Source organism: Sus scrofa, chromosome 1, assembly GCF_054392235.1.
Source record: "Sus scrofa isolate SSC_HxYL_T2T_F1_AM1 chromosome 1, Sscrofa_HxYL_maternal_Yorkshire_Landrace_v2.0, whole genome shotgun sequence".
NCBI classification, from domain to species: Eukaryota; Metazoa; Chordata; class Mammalia; order Artiodactyla; family Suidae; genus Sus; species Sus scrofa.
Genome location: NC_139383.1, coordinates 124606229 through 124629533, shown reverse-complemented (window position 1 = coordinate 124629533; position 23305 = coordinate 124606229). Strand labels below are relative to the sequence as shown.

Here is a 23305-nt window from a genome sequence, read left to right as displayed (position 1 = left end):
AAGCATAGAAAAATTCCATATTAAAGAACCATTAATTTTAACTTGCATTGCCTAAATTCATTTGACCACAGAAACTTTTCTCCCAACTTATAAATTATGGACATGGGTTCTATAGTACAGAATTTGGGAAAAATGACCTTGCTACCTTCCTAAATAGAAGTGTAAGAGAACTACTTTTACAAGAGTACACGAAAGAGTTAAATGTGGTGAGGAATGATGTGAACATTTAATTTTCCCAAGGTCAAAAAGTTTCTGTTTCTGCTACTGGGGATAAGGATGTGTGGCATTCTAAATTCACCTTGTCATATGAACATATTATGACATGTAAGTATAACAAATACTGAATGAAGGAATCCCAGAAACTCTAGAACAAAGTCAGCATTCACATTTTATGAATAGGGTAACTGAGGCTTCAAGGAGAGTGCCACTCCCCTGGTTCTCCTCCCACTTCACTGGCCATTCCTTCTCAGTGTTCTTTCCCAATTTCTTATCTTCTCCCTGACCTTTTATTCTCAGATTCCCTAGAGCTCAGTCTGTGGACCTTGCCCTTTTTCTCCCTCAACTGTATCCCCTGGTGATCTCATATAGTCCCATGACATTTTTCACTGAATTTTAAATTTTGGTATAGCTGTACATTCACATGCAGTTACTAATGAGAGGTCTCCACGTACCCTTTGTCCAGTTTACCCAATGATAACATCTTATAGTACAAAATTGTAGCACAAAAGCATAACCAGGATGAAAGTGTTGTACATACCAATCTTATTTGAAAGTGGTGTACATACCAATCTTATTTGGCTTTTCCCAGTACAATGAATGAATGTATTCATTCCCATGACATTTTAAAATGTTAAATGATATTTACAGTCTAGAACACTCTCTAAATTAATACAGGTGAATTATTATGATGTCTCAACTTGGATATCTAATAGATATCTCAAATTAAAATATGTCCCAAAATGTCATTCTCTTGTGGTATGGTAGGTTAAGGATCCAGCGTTGTCACTGCAGCAACTGGGGTTGCTGCTATAGCACAGGTTTGTTCCCTGGCCAAGGAACTTCCACATGCTGTGGAAATGGCCAAAAACAGAAACAAAAACCAAAAAAAGTCCCAAATCAAAGTCATCATCTGTCTCAAAGCTATTACTTCTAGTCTTGTCTATGTCAGTTAATATCAACACCATCTTTCTAGTTTCTCAGACTAAAAACTAGACTCATCCTCAAAACTTTTGCACTTCTTAACTAAACCACCAACAATTTCAAAATATACCCCAAATCAAACCTCTCATCACTGACACTGCTGGCAGCCTAGCCTAAACCTCTACCATCTCATACCTGGATTATTACAATGACCTCCTAATTAATCTCCCTGATTTTGTCCTGGGCCTTCTACAGTTTATTCCTAAGACAGTAGCTACAGTAATATAGCCACTCTTCTATATTTAAAGGTTTATGTTGATTATGGTTTTAACTGAGGTATAAAATACTGCTCTATTTAAAAATCCTCTAACAGTGTATTATCTCAGAGTAAAAGCAGAATTCCTTACAAAGGTCCATAAGGTCCTATACATATGGCCCACATTACCTTACAGGCCCCAACTCCTATTATTCTACCATATAATGTCTCATTTGCAGCAAAGCCAATCTCCATGCAGTTCTTCCTTCATATCTTTACCCAAAGGTCATCTCTCAGTAAGATCTTCCCTATCAAATTTTAAATGGCAGCCACCATACTTCCACCCAGTACTACATGTATCCCTACCCTACTTTTTCCTCCAGAGTATTGACCATTATCTAACATACTGTATATTTAATTTACTTTATATTGCCTGTTTTTTACCACTAAAATGTTAGCTCTGTGAGGGAAGACATTTCAGTCCATTTTTTTTAGCCCTTAGAATGGTGCCAGGCACAACATAGATGGTCAAGAAATATTCGATGAATAAATAAATGAAGCCAAAGAGGTGAGGTGTTTTGCCAAACCATGACAAAAAGAGGGCAAGAATCCAAGTCTCTGAAGTTTAAAAATCATTTTTTCTCAGAATGGTGATGGACTCAAATGGAAGCAATTTCACTTTTAATTCAGTGGTAACCAAAACCACTTATGCATGAAACGGCAATCTCTGATCAGTTGAATAAACTATTAAGAGTAACCTGATGGCAAGGAGGGATATCAGACTCAGCTAAAACTCTTTAGCACCAAATTAAAATTCAACCAACTGCCTATAATAAGCAAGTTTTGTACTAACTGCCTTAAGTGTTTTAATTAAACAAATTTTTTGAAAAGAAGTTACAGGTGGTAGAACTTATAAGAAAATGAATTTGATAATACTATAAAATAGAGTCCTAAGGAAGAACAGAAAGAAGTACTCCTATACTGTTACATCAAGAGTATAATTTTTCATATTTTTAAACTATAACCAAGGTAGGGCAAATACCTGTGAATAAAAAATGAACTTATATTAAAAATGTAAAAAAGCTGTTTCTGGGCAAAATTTTTAAGTAATTTTAAAAAGTAAGTAGAAAGAGAGTGAATAACAAAACTTCCTAAAGACAGATAAGGAAATAAAGACTAGCATACCACCAAGTTCACCTATTAAGAAACAAGCTACTTTTAGAGCTTTTGGAAAAATTATTCACTTACAGTAGAAATTAGTTTGGAAATTTAAAACTAATGGGTTTAATTTTTTATTATTAATTGCAAGGAGTATATTATATAATAAGCATCATCTAAATTAGCTTTAAATCTGTTTCAAAGTAAAACTGAAGAAGTTTTAATTTCAAAGCTAAAAAAAAAAAATGAGTAACACTTTCAGAGCCTGCCTAACACCTATAGCAACTAAGATCACAAAAGGTATTTTGTGTATCGCTAAAACTGAATAAACCAGTATACTATAAACAGTGACCTTTCGATTGTCCTAGAGGAAAAGATGCAAGTTGAACTAAGTGTACATAGCTTTCTGTCTGCAGGCCAAATAACAGGGCTCTGTGAAACAAAGAAATATACCTATTTATATGATTAAATCTATAACTTTTCATATGAAATTATTTATTAGTAAATAATTCCTGAGGCACTTAAACAACAGAATTTTTATTAAAAAAATAATACCATCAAAACTGTTTATTAGATGTATAGTCAATATAACTAAAATAAACAAAATGTCACCTTTAAAATATATATATGTGGAAATATATTTTATATATCATAAAAACAAGTGCATTATTGGCTCCAATATTTGTAGTGTCACCCCATCCAAAGCAACTATTAATTGCTAAGTAGATATATATTGGATGTACAAATATATAGCTTTAAAACTTGTTTCAAGGTCTGCAAGATGTTTTGTCAATTCTTTATAACTTACAACTCACAATTAAATAATTGTAATATTGTAATAAAATAATATTAATAATAATAGTCCTGAAATAAGAAAGAGGATATAATAATGCCTAGTGGTTCAAACAAGAGCCAAATTAAAAAGCTGTAAATAAGCAGCTATAGGAAATCTATAGAGAATTCTAAGTAATATCTTAGAGTTTTTAACAAAACAAACACTAAACAACAGTTCTAAAGAAAAGAATAGAAAAACAGACATCATAAAATAGACATTAATAAATTTGGAGAACACAAAACCAAGCTATCAAAATTAAATTAAATTTTTTAAAAATAAAAAATCTGATAATTGATGCTGAAAAACAATAAAGTTACTACTGGGTAAAATATTTTAAATAACAGTAAAAATAAGTGAAATTTTGGAACACAACTGTAGAGATGTGTTGTTCCAAAGACATGAAAATAACCATGGTTTCCTAACAATCAGAGCTTTTGTATTCCTTGGATGCATACATGGCAGAAGAAGATTAAAGGGCAGCAGCCAAAATGACTAAACTTCAACTTGGATGTTGAAGCACAGATTTTATTTTCTTGGCCAGAAGTGACCCACAAGCTTAAAATCAAGGGCCAAAGCCCCCAGTGGGAAGTTGTGCTCAATTTGGTGGGCCTTGCGACCATCTCTGGCTACATCAGCCTCAGCCTATGGAAGGCCACCCATGAAGGAAGGGAGTCTCCCCAAGACCTGATTTCTTGAGACCACAACCTAGAGCAGGTCCCACAGTCAAATTAGTCACACTCCTTGGAAAGAGAGAACAGGCATCAGTTGTGTCCATCGAAGGGGGACACTGTCCAAGAGTACCCTGGACATTTTTTGAAATCTCTGGGCTGTTTCTCCATCTGAAAAATAAGAAAAATAGCACAATGACAGACAACGAATGAGGAAAAAGACAATCATCTGGCCTAAAAACTTAAGACTTAAAAGAAATTAAGAAAGCAGACAAAACAGACAAAAAGACAAACAGCCATATTATTTGAACATATTATTCTGAAGGCAAGTACAGCAAAGAAAAACACAAGTTATTTTAAGCAAAGTAAGAAATGACCATAGCAACAAAACTTATTTTTGGAGAGAGCCAACTAGAGGAAAAAAAAAAAAAAAAAGTATGTTAAGATATGTCAACCTGACACAAAGATAAGGTGGAATAAGAATCTAGTTCCATTTGAAGCTGAAAAGAGCTAAATAATGAGAGCTAGTGTCATGAACTTGGCTGCTGAACTGCCTTTGTGTAAGAAAACATCTCAGAACTTTGAACTTAGGAAATTCCAACTTGTCTTGCACCAGGTCACGAGCTCCATAGAGCAGGAACCTATTTCAACAAGCAGCTTTAAAACAAAAACAAAAACAAAATACTTTAATATTTTTTCATTTCTATCAATGATACATTTAAAAATGCAATAGAGCTAAAATCCATCAAAGTAAAACAGTGAATAAAAATCAAACTTACTCAGAAAGATGTTCAGAAGTTGGAATACAAACAGAAACTGAAATTAGAAGAAAAGTTTTATATTTAAAACAGCATATGAAATATGATGATTGAGAATAATGATTTAGTAAAGAGCACATACTGTGGCTGACCAAAAATACTGGAATAAATATTAAAAATCCAAAGTAACACAAGTATATACATACCTTTCTCTATTACAACTTGACAAGTATGAGTTTCATGTAGACTTAAGTGTGTAGCCATATTATCTAAGCCAGAAACATCAGCTAGGAAATCACAATTAAGGCACACTAGAGTAATGCCCCTATAAAAAACAAAGCAAATAGTAGAGAAGAAAACATTTTTATCTTTTATGAAAATCCATATACCATTTCAATGATTATTTTTCCATGATTTGCTTTCTGTATAAGTCACTTCAAATTTTGTTATATAAACCTGACATAACTGAAATGATTCTCTAGAAAATGGCAGAGTTATATTCAAATAATGCTACCATTTATTTACAGAAAGTGTTTTTACTTTATAAACTTTTCTCTCTTATACCAAAAGAGTTACCAAAAGCTAAGAGTCAAGAGACATAAAGCCCCGTTTTGGTTCACTGACCACATGCGCCACTTTGCCAAGTCACAATCTATCTGTGCCTATATCTATCTGCAAAGCAAGAGTACAGTATATAAAAGGGTACAATATATGGATTAGTTAATACATATTTATCAAGGCTGTCTTTATGCATACTACACTATTACATTGTATTGTGAATATCATGATAACAAAAAAAATAGTGTAAGCTCTAATGAGGAATTTATTTAGTGTTTATCTAGGTGGGGAAAAATTAGAAATGTGAAGGCTTTAAAAACAGATTGTTGTTGGAGTTCCCGTCGTGGCTTAGCGGTTAATGAACCTGACTGGCACCCATGAGGATACAGGTTCGATCCCTGGCCTCACTCAGCTCCAGAGTTGCCATGAGCTGTGGTGCAGATGCAGCTCAGATCTGCATTGCTGTGGCCAGCAGCTATAGCTCGGATTGGACCCCTAGCCTAGGAACCTCCATGTGCCACAGGTGCAGGAGAAAGGAAAAAAAAAAAAAAAAAAAGATTATGTTGTAGCTGCTATCACACTGTACTGTGCGTCAAAGACTTTCCCATATATTATTTAGTTTAATTCTCACCATAACATCCAAGATTGGTATCATTTTCATATAACAATGAATTAAGTAAAGAAGCTAATTCAGTATTGAAGTCCAAAGTTTGAGTTCCTCAGCATCCCAGTGCTATGAACTGGCCCACTTGCTTGGATCTTAACTACGCATTCCCTTAACATAACTTCACTGAGTACTATAGTTCTTAGATGAGATATGCAATGATTACAAATTTTCAGAAAGTTTAGGAAACAATGGTTTTTGGTGAATAGAGGAATAGTTTTTAATACTTACTGGATTAAATTGCATAGCATTTGCTATTTGAAGTATTTAAACATAATTAGCACATTACAGTACATAAAACTTGTATTAAGATTCTAATTTTTTATTTTTTTTTGTCTTTTTGCCATTTCTTGGGCTGCTCCCGTGGCATATGGAGGTTCCCAGGCTAGGGGTCTAATCAGAGCTGTAGCCGCCAGCCTCTGCCAGAGCCACAGCAATGTGGGATCCGAGCCGCGTCTGCAACCTACACCACAGCTCACGGCAACGCCGGATCGTTAACCCACTGAGCAAGGGCAGGGACCGAACCCGCAACCTCATGGTTCCTAGTCAGATTCGTTAACCACTGCGCCACGACGGGAACTCCTAAGTTTCTAATTTAAAATGGGTTTAAACTTTTAATTTTTAGTTGAAAGGTATTTTAAAATTTTATTAAGTCTGCAAAGATATGCAGATGTTTCAGAGAATTTAGAAAGCCATTATATTTACTAGAATTAAGCATTGGGGAACTTACGGGTCAAGCATCTGAAGAACTATTAGTAGAAAATCAAATATATTAAACATACAAATGATACATGTTAACAGTAACTGAACTGTAAATCAGAGTTTTAAAAAATTTGTTCTGTTCAGCTTAAATGAAATTTATCAAAAAGTATATAAAGGCCCTCTTGAAAGTGACTATTAAAATGTACTAGACTTCTGGGATTTACAGCTCTGATAGGACCCCTAGCCTGGGAACCTCCATATGCCGCGGGAGTGGCCCAAGAAGTAGCAAAAAGACAAAAAAAAAAAAAAAAAAAAAAAAAGTACTAGATTTCTAAATGGAATATCTTTAAGCTTAAGAAAAGTTAGGATTTAAATATTTACATTTAATAATTAATTACACTCTTTCATATTAAAAAACTGCCCTCACAGACACTAATAGTCTCAATGGTAAATAGTAGCTAAATGCCTATTCCACCTGACATTGTTAATTGGACCAGGGGTAGACTGCCTGACTCAAGCATTCTCTGAATAGGGAGCTGTAATTAGTATTTATAATCAAATTTCTTGATCTGGGAAAATGTGAGAGGTTGGAAATACTGTGTTTGGGGGTCATCAAAACAGAAAATGTGTCTGCATTGAGAAAGATTGGAGCCCATGTCTGGAGAAAATAGTAAAGACAAGATCATCCTGCTTCAGCAGGTCAGACTAGAAAGAAACTGTCAGTAACAGATGACTTTATGTTTCCTTATATATTCTGGCTGTATCTCTTCCATCTAGGGGTCCAAGAGATTCTTTGAAATTTTTCTTTGGTGAAAAAAAAAATAGATCATATAATATGATTACTATTATTGTCAGTTTATTAACAAAGCATAAATACATTAAGTTCATCACATACTTTAAAATTTTAAGTGTTTTACCAAAATACACAAATAAACAAATGACATACCTTAGATTGACTTCTCCCCTGAAGCTCTAGTCTAATAGTATGCTTTGTATTTTCCCTAGATATCACATTGGCACATAAAAATCTGACGATCACAAAACTAAAATCACGTACTTCCATCCCAAATTAACTCTTCCTGACTGGCCTCTCTCATGATGCCATTTCCTCTAAAAATAAATTCAACCTATAGTTACTCTTCTCTGTCTCTTCTGTCTCTTCTTCCTTAAGCAGTCAACATGTCAGGTATTTTATATCAGCAATTTATTGAGTACTTATTCTCTGCTAGCCTCACAATTTTAGGCATACCATCTCATGCAAATCTTACAACAATCCATAAAAGACGATATAATTTATCACCTTTTTATAAGGGAAAGAGTTAGCTTAATATAATCTACCAAGGACACAGATCTGGTAAAGGTCAGGACCAGGTTTGAAATTGAGCCCTTTCATTCCAGAGCCCAATTTCTTAAAGATGTAATACTACCTCACCATTTTAATTCGGATCCTTAGTAGATTATTCATAACTACCACAAAAGTCCTAATCCATAGAATTCATGCATCTGTAACTTGACCTGCTGCTGAAGGTCAGAAGAAATTCAACATTCCTTCAGTGTCACTCAATTCTATATAAAGCATCAAAGTTTCTCCAATGCCCTCCAAAATTAAGTCCAAACTCCTTAGCCTTATTTTCAACACTTTCACAATCTGGCCCTAAACTTAAAACTACTGCCTGCCCCAGATATCCATCTTATTCCATTATACGAGCTTCAATGCTCTATCCATTTACTATCAACCATTTCCCCTGTGTGCCTTCTTCTTTTTCATTTCTGTACCTTTATTCATGCTGTTTCAACCCAAATGCCCTGTACCTCTTCTATTGGTATAAACAATAACCAGCCAAAAAAACTACTACCTATTCAGATCATTCCAAGAAAAGTAATCTCCTCTTTGTCTTTTTTTTTTTTTTTAAGGGCTGCACCCACAGTGTATGGAATATATATACCTTACTTTAGTCAACAAATATTCACTGACTGCCTGCTATGTGTCAGGCACTAATCAATGCCTGGCATAAGCAAAAATCCAAACCACACACATTCTATTGAGAGGACAAGAAAATAAACAACACTGTATGGGATGACAAAAAAATGATCCATAGAAAAATGAAGCATACAAAAGAGATAAAAAAAAAAAAAAACACTGGGGTAAAGCGCAGGAGAGAGGATACAATTTTTTTTGGGGGGGGGGGGCTATACCTGCAGCTTTTTTTTTTTAGAGGATGCAACTTTAAATCAAGTGGTCAGGGAAAGGCTCACACATCAGAATAGAAGACTCAAACGAGATAAAGGAGCTAAGTGTAGAGAAATCTGGGCAAGAGTAAACTAGTCACAGAGAATAATAAGTACAAAGGTCTTGAGACAGAATATAGTAGGTACAAAGGTCCTGAGACATAATATTATCCCCTCTTCCACCTTTTCCACTAATTCAAAATATCAAAACAAGTGCTGGCTAACCTTATATGTATATACAGCTTGGTACAGTAAAGACACTGGTATTTCAAGGAGCAATGGCAACATGAGCAAAATAAATAAAGAGCAAAGGGATCCAAAGAATTCAGAAGACTATGAAAAGCACGGTGCTCAGCAGATTCTGAGTTAAGCATGTGGTAAAACAAAAGTTAACTATCAATGTCTTTAGAAATATTCATCAACAATTCTTTCTGCACAGTAAGCAAGTTGTACACTTTTATTTGAAAAAGAAAAGGAATGATAAAGATTATACATTAATTTTAAGAATTCCATGGGGAGTTCCCGTCGTGGCGCAGTGGTTAACGAATCCGACTAGGAACCATGAGGTTGCGGGTTCGATCCCTGCCCTTGCTCAGTGGGTTAACGATCCGGCGTTGCCGTGAGCTGTGGTGTAGGTTGCAGACGCGGCTCGGATCCCGCGTTGCTGTGGCTCCAGCGTAGGCTGGCAGCTACAGCTCCGATTGGACCCCTAGCCTGGGAACCTCCATATGCCGCAGGAGCAGCCCAAAGAAATAGCAAAAAAGACAAAAAAAAAAAAAAAAAAAAAAAGAATTCCAGTGTTTCAGAAATTTACTTCAAAACTGATAAAGTGTTAGTTACTTCACTAAGTATTTTAGGTATCTTTTTATTTTTCAAATATTTCTGGAGAACCTTATTTTTGTTCTCATTTTACAATGCAAATACACAGGATTTTATCTTGATACCACTTTCACCCCTCACACAAATTTAGTGAGAAAATATGAACTAATCATACCTTTAGCCTAAGGACACAATGACTAGAACTCTGTAATATCCAGCAGCAATCATTTAGATTTCCAAACTGGGTATCTCGACATGAGTTTAAACAAAACTTATAATAAACCACAATAAGATACCACTTCATGCCCACTAGGAAGAATATAATCAAAAAGAGATGATAACAAGTGCTGACATGTGGAGAAAATGGACCCTTCGTACACTGATGATGGGTATGTAAAAGAGTGGAGGTACTTTGTAAATCAGTCTAACAGTTCCTCAAAGGCTTGACATAAAGTTGACCCAGCAATTCTAATCCTAGACATACACTAAAGAAAAATAAAAGACATGTCCTGACAAAAACAGTTACACAAATGATCACAACAGATATCCATAATGGCTTTAAAGTTAAAATAACCTAAATGGATAAACAAACTATCATATATCCACACAAGGGAATATATTATTCAGCAGTAAGAAAAAGAGGTACTGATACATGCTATAACATGGATGAATCTTGAAAACACTATGATAAATAGAAGACATAAATCATAAAGGGTCACATATTTTAATCATTCTACTTATAATAAATGCCCAGAATAGGCAAAATAGATTACTGGTTGCTTAAAGATGGAAGGAGTTGGAAGGAAGTAAGGATAACCACTAATAGGTACAGAGTGTTTTTTTTTGAAGTGATCAAAATATACTAAAATTACTGTGGTGACTACACTACTCTGCAAATATACCAAAAACCATTAATTGTATAATTTAAATGTGTGAAATGCATGGTATATGAACTGTATTTCAATAAAAATGCTATATATAAAAATTAAAGTCATATACTTTTTGAATAGAAAAAAACTTAAAAGATCAACTAGTTACCTGAGATCTTCTGAATACTTCTTAAAGATACAAAACCTTTTACTTGGACGATTACTATGAAAGCTGGGAGAGAGAAAACAGATTTTATTAATTTTATTATACAGCAAGTCATATTAATTTATAACTATGTATCAAGTCTATACTTAAATTTCAGGTTTTGAATAAAATATCATAATAATGTTCACCATCACTGTTTAATTCAGTGTTTTAACTTACATTCCATTTTACCTATTTATTTTCTAGTGAAACATATTTCCCTAGGCATACTTTTATATAATCCCTCATCCTCACATAAAAAAGGAAGTACTTGAGAGTTAAAAAAAGTAAAGAACATCTTAAAATTTTTGCTATTAACATTTTTGCTATAATATGAATGGTTATCAATAATGATCATTTTAAAAAATCATTTCCAATTTCAACATGTTTGTGTCAAGGTAGGCGAGTAGAATCCAAATGATCTTGGAAAGAAACAGTACTTGAGCTAAAGGCCACTGTTTACCGTTTGTAAAATCAAACATTTAGAATCCTTTGCAATCACTAGTAGAGGTTAAAAAAAAACAACCACCACCAAAAAACAGAACTCAGGAGCTAAAACAATGCTTCCTCTAAGCACAGAATAGAAAAGAAAATCCCTAACCAAACTCTGTAGCAAATGATAATTAATTTTATATCCCTTTTTCAATCTGATAAAGAAAGCTTTCTTGTACCAGAAAGCCAGGATTAGCTTAGTATAGTATTATTTAGCAAAGATAAAAGTGGAATCATAGACTAATAACATCAGAATCACCTGGGAGTTTCTTAAAAAATGCAGTCTTGTGTCTCCCCCACAAACCTACTGAAATAATCTCTAGCAGTGGGGCCCAGGAATCTGTTTTTACAAGCTTTTTCAGTAATTCTTATGAAGCTCAAGTTAGAGAAGCTGTACTTTGCAAAGACAGACCAAGTAGCCAACACACTAGGTCAACTCTATATCTCAGATACAAGGTAACCATCACCAACAGTGCATGTATGTATGGAAAAGAATATAATCCTTAGACTATACTCAGGTTTCTAAGAGTTATTTCTTCAATTTGGGGATAACTACTATTAAGAAGTTTACAAATTCAATACAACATGACAGAAGTAATTAAACTATTTTTCAGAAAGAGAACATCTGGGGGGTGGGAAACACTGAAATTATATGCAAAAATTTATGGACACAACCGAATTTCCTCAGAGGAATATTTTCAAAATTTTATCTGATTCCCAAAAAATGTGAACCAAGTAAATTATTTTTTCATGAGATTTAAAAGTAACTTTTAAAAGCTCTTTCTTTCTTCTTCTCAAACACAGTTTTGCTTTCTTTATTTGATTAGAGGAAAGGAAAAAAATGCATCTTAGGGTCTTTTGATGGCTTCTATTTCTATATATAGCTTGTGCCTTATTAAAATTTGATACTTATAAAATTTCAATTGTCTGAATCTAGTTTTAATTTAGAGTTCCCTATCTATAAAAGTCATATTGTCACTTTATTTTTATTACACAAATTCCATACTTATAGTTTTGTTTATCATAGGAATGAGAAAGTAGATCTATAGCTCACAAATAAAAAGGGAAAAAAAGACCTTTCTTCCTCTTATTAGAACTGCCTAAAAGTAACAATACAGAAATAGTCTAGGAGATAAAACTTAACATTTTTATTACATCACAGTAAAAACATAACATTAAAATCCAGGTTTTAAAAATTCACCACCTGTTTATATGAAACTCACTAAACTGTCCTCTAAAAATAAGTGAATTTTATATTATATGAGTTATACCTCAATAAGATTAAAGGAAAAAAACTCACTCTACCCATGTTTTCTTAATAATCTTGATTTGGTATAAATAAAATTTTATTTCCAAAAGGAATGATTCCCTAAATATTCAACAATATTGACAACATGCCTACTTATTTAAGACACTAGAGATTAATGATAGGCAAAAGGCAAGTTGTCTACCTTGGAGTTCATTGTCCAGGGTTTGTGGGGGAAGGCAGTCAAAAAGCAGCTAGCACAGGATAAATGTCTAATAAATATCTGCTAAACATAGTCATAAGTAATTACCATGAGATAAACATCAACAGTGACACAAAATTTTATGGTTGCATGAAGGAAAGCTGCAGGTAAATGGAGAAGTCGGCTAACAATTAGTAGTACACTTCAATTAGGAAGATCCCTGTACTGACTCACTCTAGGGAAAGCAAAGAAAATAAGAGTTGAAGGCACTGGAAAAGTAGTTAGGAATCAGATAGTAAAAAGTTTTACAGTCTCCAGAAAATTTGAGCTTCATCTTATTAATGTTAAGGCAAAGAATTTTAAGCCAAACAAATGACCTGACCAGATAATAGTTAGCAAAAGGAAGGAAGAAATGGAAAAGGGGCCAGGGGTGGGTTGAAAACAGGAAACTATTTATGATGCCATCACAACAATCTGTTCTTCTAATGACCATCATTTAGTGCCAATAAATTTATATAAAACATATAATGGACTAAAGCATATCATAAAAATTAATTCAGTACTCTGTCTTACCTATTGTATAGGAACAAAGTGTTAGATCAGCTTTCTTCTTTGTTGGAAAAATTTTAAATCCTTCAAAGCCTAAATGAAGTATCATTTATACAATACCTTCTGTTATTTCTTATTTAAAGAATTCAACCTTACCTTCTCTGGGCTCTCAGTCATTTGTTTTATCACATTAAGCTAGGTAAATATATCTCTCCCACTAAATTGTGAAAGTTAAAGACAAGGACTTTATCTACAATACCTAATAATGACAACTTAGAAATAATTGTTATAATTACTTGAATATCTCCTAGGTGCAAATAATTTTATAAAGTACCCTAAGTACATTTTTTCCATTAAACACAATAACTTTCTCTTCAAGAAAAGCAAAATGGGAGTTATTTAAGTAACTGGCCCAAAGCTACACAGGTAATAAATACATGGTAAAGCTTGGTTTCAAATCCAGATTTGTCTGATTCTTCACCACTAGCTTATCACACTTTCTAGGAAATAGTAAACTGTGCTAGAAAAAGAGACTGAGTACTTGTATCTGTTACCTTAATTCTATTACATGTAGAGAAAAAGCCTTGTTTCTTATATATAACGTTGAAGAATAATAGCAATATTACACAGCAATCCGTTTGCATTTTTTCAGGTGACTTCTATTTAACAACCAAACCCAAATAATGCTACTTTTTTTAAAAAAAATCACTTAAAAATTACGTTTAATGATGTACTTCTCTGAAGTCTCCTTCCAAAAATGTTCTAACTGCAAGTTTTTTAATATCCTCTTTTGAGATTTTATTTAAAGACTTTTATAATTATAATGATACCACTTGCTATTTCTAATGTGCTAGGTGACATGGCAAATACAAAGTGGCCATTCTTTTCAAGGAAGTAATATAGATACAAACAAAATAGTAAAAGCCAGAAGAGATAAATGACACACTACTCAAAGTATGGAATGATCCCTATGAGTGGTTGTGGTGATCAGATACTACAAAGAAGGTAAAGTGAAAGTAAGGACAGGGGCATCCCAGGGACTAACAAAGAATAAGGAAAAGCCATTGTCAAAAACGATTATGGGAGAAAGTTTATTCTGAGGAAGAGCAGTCAACTGATGGGGATGGGAGTCTTTATAGAATGGACTGGGGCAGACATGAGACAGGAGAGAAAAAGACCAATTCAGAGTAGTACAGAGGTGGTATAAGATAAGGATTAAAGGCACTCATCCTCCAAAGAAAATGAAGTTTCTGTACACACAAAACTCAAGCCTATAACAAGAATCCACACTGGGCAGAGGTAGTAGTTGGGCCTTCAATGTGAAATACCTTAGGCAGTGAATGAGGTAAGGGTACAAATGAGGTTGAGAAAAAAGAAAACGGATCTATCAAACCCTGAGAGTGGCAATGAAAGCTTTCAGTTCCATATGAGGTTAACAATGAGTAAGAGTGTATGTCATGACAATGAAATGCATGGTTGGGGCTCACTGGGAATTGGGATAAGGGTAGAAAGGAGCTGGGCTAACTGGGAATGTTTTTGAGTAGAATGGATTTGGAGGTTTTAGAGGACAGGTGAGAAGCCTATGGTAAATGGGAGAGGGAAGAGTGGAATGACCCTTGGTTCAGGAAAACAAAATATTTTCTGGTTTGATCCCCTATAAATTAAGGGCAGAATTAAAACCAAATTTGGGCAGCCACATTTCTGTCACAGAATAAAAGACATTCCACACAGGAGTATACTGTGAAAAGGATACCTGGGGCCTGATTTAAAGGAAATGGGTTATAAGTGAGGTCCACCACAGTATATGGGAGACAGCATGGCAGAATGCAGTGTTGTTCAAGAAGACATGATACACAGTGGCAGGCTGAAAGAACCTCATGAACTTATGAAACTTGGGACAGGGAATTTTTTCTAGCTAGTATTCCACATTCACACAAATGATGCCCTGAAAGAGTATCTGGATGGTAGTAATGTGAATTCTGGAAAGGTGACGTCTGGTTTATTTAAGTTCTTTTTAGTGAGTCAAAAGTAAAAACATATATAAAATAATTAGAAATAAAGAGACCTCAGGGAAACTAAGGAATGAAAGTGTAGGTTTTAAAGTTGAAAGGTACAAGTGACAGTGGTCATGTTATCAAGAAAAGAAATGAGAGAAAAGAAAACAAAAGAGCCAAGAAGAGCCAAGAAAAGAAAAGTGCTAAGAAGAGCTGAGGAAGAATAGGCAATGAAATAGAAGTAGCCAGAAAGGAAGGAAAAAAAAGTGGTAAGAGTTTAGCACAAACTGAGGAAAACAGTTTCAAAAGTCAGTGAGAGCAATGACTCTAAGTGGTAAAGTGAAAAAAAGTGAATAATTGTGATGTTAAATACATGATAGATAATTTTAAAGAGGCCATGTTAGTTGGCAGGTGAGGATGATACTCAAAAAGGTAAAAAAATGAATTAACAAATAAACTAGTAACATATACTTTTTACAAATGTTTCATGGTAAGAAGACAAGAAATAAGGAAAGTAAGGGAAAATTGCCCTGATCTTTAAAAAATAAAAATAAATAATTAAAAAAAAAAACCCTGAAAATGTAAGCAGAAGGAACATGGTAGACAGAAGAGATGAAGTTGCAAGGTAACTGAATGAGGCTGTAGAAGAACTAGAGGAATAAGGGGCAACTTTGGAGAAGTGGAACATGTGGAACTAGAGGGATAAAGTTAACTTTGGAGAAGTAGAACATGTCTGATTTCTGAGATCAATGTCTGGATGACGGTACAGGGGAAAAAAATTGAGGCCAAAAAGATTAATTAAAAGGATGACCTCCAATTGTATAACTAGTAGGCCAGTTTAGGAATGAGAAGAGGCTGAAAATAAAATTTTAACAGTACTTAAAAAGGGCTTAATAAGATACTGCAGGTAAAAATAAAGAAGTATTTAAAAATAGATAGGATCCAACTGAAGTTAAAGATCACGAGTCAGAGTTAATTGAATCCAACACTGTTTGGTAGTCTAGAATTGAGCAAAGTTTAGAAGAAGATGTTCAAGCCTTTGTCCTTTATAACAGGTGAGTATGACTAGAGATGTAAAGGATTCCAGAACAAAAACAAAGCAGCAGTCAAAACAGGTGACCCTCAGAGTGAGGATGACTATAAAGTTAGACGGGTGTTGCTGGACTGGAAAAAAGAGTCAAAGCCCAGAAAGTCATGGGGCAATGGGAATTCAAAAGAAATGAAGAACATACATGATAAAATTAAAATGGTAGTGTGGAGAGAAATGGGGTACAAAACTTAAAAGTTGATGTAAAAGCATGGGCACTGAAGAAGTCAAGGTACCATGAAGACAGGATAGTCATCAAGGAGGTTAAAAAAACTGTGAGAAAAGTGCTGAAGCCATCAAGAAATGTGAGAGAATCCTTAAAATGAGGAGCTGGATAACGGCCAGAAAGTAATAGAGGTCATGTTGTGATTTAAAAGAAAATCCTTTTATTAGTTATACTCTAACTTTTGAAAAAAATGAAAACTCACTTTGAATAATCAACCTAATTGGCTCATATCTAAACAATTTTTTACTATTAAAAAAAATAAAAATCTATCCTGAAGAATGGCCCTACTAAGATACTAATGAAAATAACATAGACTGCGAAGACTTTCTCTACATAGAGTAAATACCTGGACTCAAATAATCTAAGTTGAATGAATTAATGAAAAAGAAGTTCAGCGGTGGCACCCTAACTAAAAAAGTCTCTCATTTCACTGAATGAATGCAGTATCTATAGCTTGATGGATGCACAGACAGACAGATGAATTACAGAGAAAGAGAAAGAAAGCAGCAGACCCAATGAAGTTTCTAATACCTCTGGAAATTCTGGAATCTCTCAAAGTGACTTCTTTGAAGAGAGTAATACTCACGATATTCCGTGTATTTGTTTCATAAATATATTTAAAACATTTAACTTCCTATCTTTGGAAGTAACCATTTTTGAAAGTTTACTATAGGAAAAAAGAAAATTCCCATATAAAAGCTATTTTCCCTAAAAAGCTAGCCTAATTTCATTAGTCTGTTCTTACAATTTGAGTTCTAGTAACTCTGAATTACTATGCTGAAAAATAGTACCAAAAATGATCCCAGAAGTTCTCTATTGCTCCCTGGAGAGACACACTGGCTTCTAAGAGAAAACTGTTTTCAAAAACAAACTTACTGAACTGTAATTTTAATTGGTACTTAGAGATGTTAACTCATCTTACCTCATCATATGATTCACATAGGCTTTGCTACAGCTAGTGTTGTATCTGCAAAAACTACAGTGGACATATGTAGGAAAGTGGTTTGCAAAATCTTTTATTTCAGAACAACACTCAATGCACTTGTGAACTCCCCGACGATACCTTATGGAGATATAAAGAAAATAATAAAAATATATTTTAAAACAAAATAAGGGAAAGCCCTATTAATGTTCTGTTAATTAAAGCCAAGGTGCTTAAATTAATATCTTAAAAGAGACTTATAATTTGGAAAAGTCTGCTATGGAACAACAGCTAGAATAAGTATAAATAATCTAATAACACCTAATGTTTCTTACTGGAATAAAAGGGATTATATTAACCAATTCAAACATTACAAGATATAAGCACAACATAAAACGTCAGTATAATAAATGAATATTAGAGGAAAAAAACTAATTCGAGTACTGTTCGACAGTTGTAAAAATATTTTTTTATTATTTGCTTGGCCTTTTAAGTGACAGTATATAAATGTACAAGAGAATTGAGTAATGGGGTAAATTTATATTAAGTTTTCATACTTAAGATTAAATTAGTATTGTGTATCAGGAATAAAAGATTACCTTAAGTTTCTCAATGCTGTATTGACTTTACTTTTTTTATTGCTACTAGCCAATGTGCTTTGTTTCTTTTGCATATTAGAGATTTTTGATTTGTATTTAGGTTTACTTCCATTAGGCTTACTTGTATTAGGTTTACTTGCAATGGATTTAGTTATATTAGGTTTACTTGTGTTAGATTTTGCGGGGTTTTTAGCAGTTATATTTTTAGTCCTTGGAGGTGAGAGCTGAAGTGTAGAAGTGCTTGCACTAATGGAAGGTGTAGTTGAAGATCCTGATTGAAGAGGTCCAACTGAAGCTCGTATAGTAACCTGCAAAAATGAAGATAATATCTGCTTTAGAAAATTAATCATTGCATTACTGCTAAAATATCACTGAATAACAAAAATTTTAAATCAAGTATTTAGAAAGGGCAAGTATAAGGGGATAAATCTTTCATTTATTCTAAATGTTCCAACCAATTAAATGAAATTAAACTTGGTATTTACTCAGTTGTAATACTACATTTTTGTACTGATATCAGTTATATGTTAACAGTTATTAATGTATAATTAGGAGTTAAAGCAAATTATATGAATATTAAAAGAGCATATTCCATACCTATTTCTATGCTCTGATATAACTTTAAAAATTCATAAACACAGAGGTTAAAATTTAAATCTCAAAGCCTAAAAATAACTCTAGAAAGGCCTACATTTACCCTTCAGCAACTATGATACAAACAAAGTAACTGTGACTTCCTCTTTCCAGGGGCTCACTGGGCAGGATGTATGTTTACAAAGGTTACAGGACAGGTTATATCAATTGAGTATACTACATGGAGAATTTAATAATATTCAGAATTTCCTTAAAGGGAACTAATACAGGCTTATCATTTTGTATCAGAAATTACATTTGCTGGTTGACAATGGAAAACACACTTGCCTACCAACGTTCTCATTAATTAGGTAACTATACTCCCTCACGTATTTGAGGAACAGCTTATGAGGAAGTACCATGAAAAAATGTGCTTTGGTATATGACTAGGAATCAAAACGCCCTGAAGTTAAATCTAATACTAATCCTTCCTAGACATGTGACCTTGAATAAGTAACTTATCTTCTCTAAGCTCTTTTATCTATAATAATGGACAATACCTGCCTTGTCTACCTCACTGGGTTACTATATGGATTGACCAATAGAATATATTAACAAGCATTCTGAAAGCCTAATTCTAAGGTGCTATAAAAACAAGTAGTATCATTATTATTATTATTATTATTACTATTATTATTATTATTATTAAGGGAAAATATGAGAGAGGACTGCACTGCTTACATTAGTGTTCTGCATGTCTAGTCCCAGCATGGAATGAATGGATTGCAGGGAAGGATGCTGGATAGCTTCTCTTGCTCTAGGTCTTCAGAGCATGGCTTTATACTGTTTTAGTTAATTCAAATAACAGACATACCCACATTCAAAGGTAAGTACCCAAAGCCAAATATAAATGTTTTGGGGATTATTTCACTTTGGATTATCCATGCCTCTGTTTCCCTCCACTGGAGCAAATATTCAAGAGCTGACTGTGTATAAAGAAGTCAGAGAAAACAGAGGTATATAAGGCAAAAAGGGCAAAGTAAATTACAATCATCAGTATGCAGTCAGACATGTGTTTGCTCACTTAAAACAATGCTATCCAGCAGCAGAACTTGCTTTTCTGAGAGAAGACTCAATAATAACTTCAATAAATATTTGAGAACCTATAGCATTCAAGGCACTATACCAGGTGCTGAGGACACAAAGATAAATAAAACATGATTCCTGATCTCAAGCATCTTATAGTTCAGCAGATAAAACTGATATACATACTGCCAACTGGAATCGTTCAAAAATAGCCTATGTAATATTGACAAGACCCACTGACCTGGGAACAGTTTATCTTAGCCACACTTTTTACACAGGAATACCACTCAAGCGCAGTATACAGTATTGACCAAAAATCAATGGTTAGGAGTATTTTCCCCCTAACCACAGGAATAATAAAACCTAAAATTAATGTATAAATTAAAATCAGAAATCATTTGTAAAGTATAACATTCAATAGAAAAAACATGCAGGAGTTCATTTCTATTAACATACAAAATGTTAAAAATATAACATATTCGAACTCACTTTTGTTCCAGGAGGCAATCCTTCTAATTGTTTAGGTTTTATAAATGTCCTATGATGCTGAGTCTTGTGGTCCATTTTCTCTTTGCATGTTAAAAACTGAAGTCTGCATTTTGTACAACGATGTATTCCTTTTTTCTGTTTAGAAAAAGAGAAGAAAAACAACTTCTACAACCACAAATCTTGTATCTTGAAACTGCTAATTTTAAAACTAGTATTTTACATCTATCATAAGTAATAGCAAAATACTATTTTATTTTTTAAAACCCTTTGCACTATATTTAGGTTTCAAAAATGTCTATTCAGAAATTGAACATAAAAGTTGTATCAACCGAGTCTAATGAAAGTTCTCTCAATAGTGATGTGAAAGCTCATTTAATTATAAAGTACTTAGACACAAGATACTGTGAAAATGAGCTATGCTACATTTTTATCCCACAAAAAAAGGTAAATTCTTCTTAATTTTTGTTATTTCCAGTTGGTTGACAAGTTGGAAAAATAAGTTCAAATATCCTACCACACATTCGAAGAAAGATGTTACAATGGCTGTATAAAGCAGTGACATCTAATGAAACTTTCTGCAACTCCTGATGAGAATGTTCTAGAGCTGCAATGTCCAATATAGCAGCAAATAGATCTCTGGTTGTTGAGCATATATAATGTGCCAAATGCAACTGATAAACCAAATTTTAAATTTTATTTAATTAAGTGTAAACAGCCACATACATCAAGTGGCTATAACACTGGACAGTGTGGATATGGAAGCATAAATCAAAACAGCTATTCCCAACCTACTTACTGGTTGAGACACCTAGACGGAATCCCTCCTCAAACCTGATAATGTTATTATTCCACAGATGGAAAAGAGGATCCAAGAAAAATCTAAATAACTTTCCTATAGCTATTCAGCGACATTGCGAGAGGCCTGATTTAGTGTTCCTTCTACTATAAAATAGCAATTACATTCTTTACCTATATGCTTTCATTAAGAATTATTCATATGCATACATATATATAAACTAAAAACAACACATACAAAAAAAGCTATGATCTAGCAGATTCATCACTATTTCCAATTAAATACAATCCATCTTCTTTGGAGAAATGTCTATTTAGGTCTTATGCCCATTTTTCAATTGGGTTGTTTGTTTTTTTGTTGTTGAATTGCACAAGTTGTTTGTTTATTTTGGAGATTAGGCCCTATCTGTTCCATTGTTGGCAAAGATTTTCTTCCATTCTGCGGGTTGTCTTTTCGTTTGTTTAATGGTTTCTTTTGCTGTGCAAAAGCTTTGGAGTTTGATTAGGTCCCACTGGTTTATTGTATCTTTATTGTCATTATTTCAAGAGGTGGATCAAACAAGATGTTGCTGTGATTTAGGTCAAAGAGTGTTCTGCCTATGTTTTCCTCTAGGAGTTTTAGTGTCTGGCCTTGTATTTAGGTCTTTAATCCATGTTGAGTTTACTTTTGTATAAGGTGTTATATAGTGTTCTACTTTCATTCTTTTACATGTAGCTTTCCAGTTTTCCAAGCACCATTTATTGAAGGTGTTATCTTTCTTCTACTGTACCTTCTGTCCTCCTTTGTCATAGATTAGTTGTCCATAGGTACTTGGGTTTATATCTGGGCTTTCAATTCTGTTCTATCGGTCTATATTTCTGTTTTTGTGCCAGTACCATATGGTTTTGATGACTGTAGCTTTGTAGTATTGTCATTGTCTAAAGTCAGGAAGTTTGATTCCTCCATTTTCCTTTTTCAATATTGCTTTGGCTATTCAGAGTCTCCTATGTTTCCAAGCAAATTTTAAAATATTCTGTTCTAGCTCTGTGAAGAATGTCTTTGGTAATTTGATAGGGATTGCACTGAATCTGTAGATTGCCTTGGGTAGTATAATCATTTTGACATTTATTCTTCCAATTCAAGAGCACGGCATACCTTTCCATCTGTTTGTGTCATCTTTGATTTCTTTCCTCAACATTTTATAGTTTCAGAATATAGGTCTTTTATCTCTTTATGTAGGTTTATTCCTAGGTATTTTATTATTTTTGATGTGATTGTAAATGGGATGGTTTCTCTGATTTCTCTTTCTGATCTTTCATTATTAGTACATAGAAATGCAATTCATTTCTGTGTATTAATTTTGTAGGCTGCAACTTTGCCAAATTAAGAAAAAGGCAAATACCATAGGATATCACTTATTTGTGGAATCTAAAATATGGAACAGATGATACTATCTAAAAATAGCAAACAAAAAACAGAAACAGATCATGGCCAAGAAGAGAAGACTTGGGGGTTCCCAAGGCAGAAAGAGGAGGGAGTGGGATGGATGGGCATTTTGGGGGTATTTTTGGATATAAACTGTTAATACTTGGAATGGATGGACAATGGGATCCTACTGTACAGCACAGAGAAATGTATGTGATTGGGTCACTGTTGTACAACAGAACTTGACAAAACATTGTAAATCAACTATACTTTAATAATAAGTAAATAAAATGAAAAAAATAATTACAATCAGTCATTTATAAAATTCACACAGGTAATATACTGGCAACTACCTAACATAGTTATTGGCACATAGCAGGCATTTCATAAATAAAATTCTTCATGAGGTTCGAAGCAATATATAAATATAATAAGTTTGTATTACTATTCCAGATGCATCTTGAGACTATTTTAGAAGTAGGATACATTGGATTATATTGGAGGTACAGACATCTTAATCTAATTCATTCATATGTGCTAAAAGAAGAGGAAGAAAAAAAGAAAACTTGGGCAAGAAACAGATACCAAGTCAATAGGACAGAGAAAGAGTTCTCCAAAATGTAGTACCCAGAACTATTCTCTATCTATAATCACTCCCTCGGTTACCTCATCATTTCATGGCTTTAAATATCATCTATCCAACTGAACTGCCTACCTGACGTCACTACTTGATGTCTAATATGCATCTCAAACCAATATGAACAAAACTGAACTCTAGA

General features: G+C 33.6%; 1 protein-coding gene across 37 annotated transcripts in view; it reads right to left on the bottom strand.

Annotated features, from left to right (window-relative positions):
* Positions 1-23305, bottom strand: part of ZNF280D (zinc finger protein 280D) — a 264636-nt gene that overhangs the window by 39885 nt on the left and 201446 nt on the right. For 25 of the 37 annotated variants that reach the window (XR_014810919.1, XR_014810951.1, XR_014810918.1 and 22 more), the window contains 6 exons: positions 20327-20461; positions 18179-18486; positions 17580-17720; positions 10826-10888; positions 5022-5140; positions 4837-4873 (listed from right to left, as the gene is read on the bottom strand). Coding sequence is in view for 23 of the 37 variants with exons in the window: in XM_084969321.1 (XP_084825447.1) it covers positions 4837-4873; positions 5022-5140; positions 10826-10888; positions 17580-17720; positions 18179-18486; positions 20327-20461 (803 nt within the window). In the remaining 14 variants the exon portion in view is untranslated. Of the gene's footprint in view, positions 1-3075; positions 4715-4836; positions 4874-5021; positions 5141-10825; positions 10889-17579; positions 17721-18178; positions 18487-19625; positions 19738-20326; positions 20462-22355; positions 23092-23305 lie in introns of those variants that run through there. The other 12 variants (XM_084969365.1, XM_013992958.3, XM_084969474.1 and 9 more) reach the window with 5 other exon arrangements.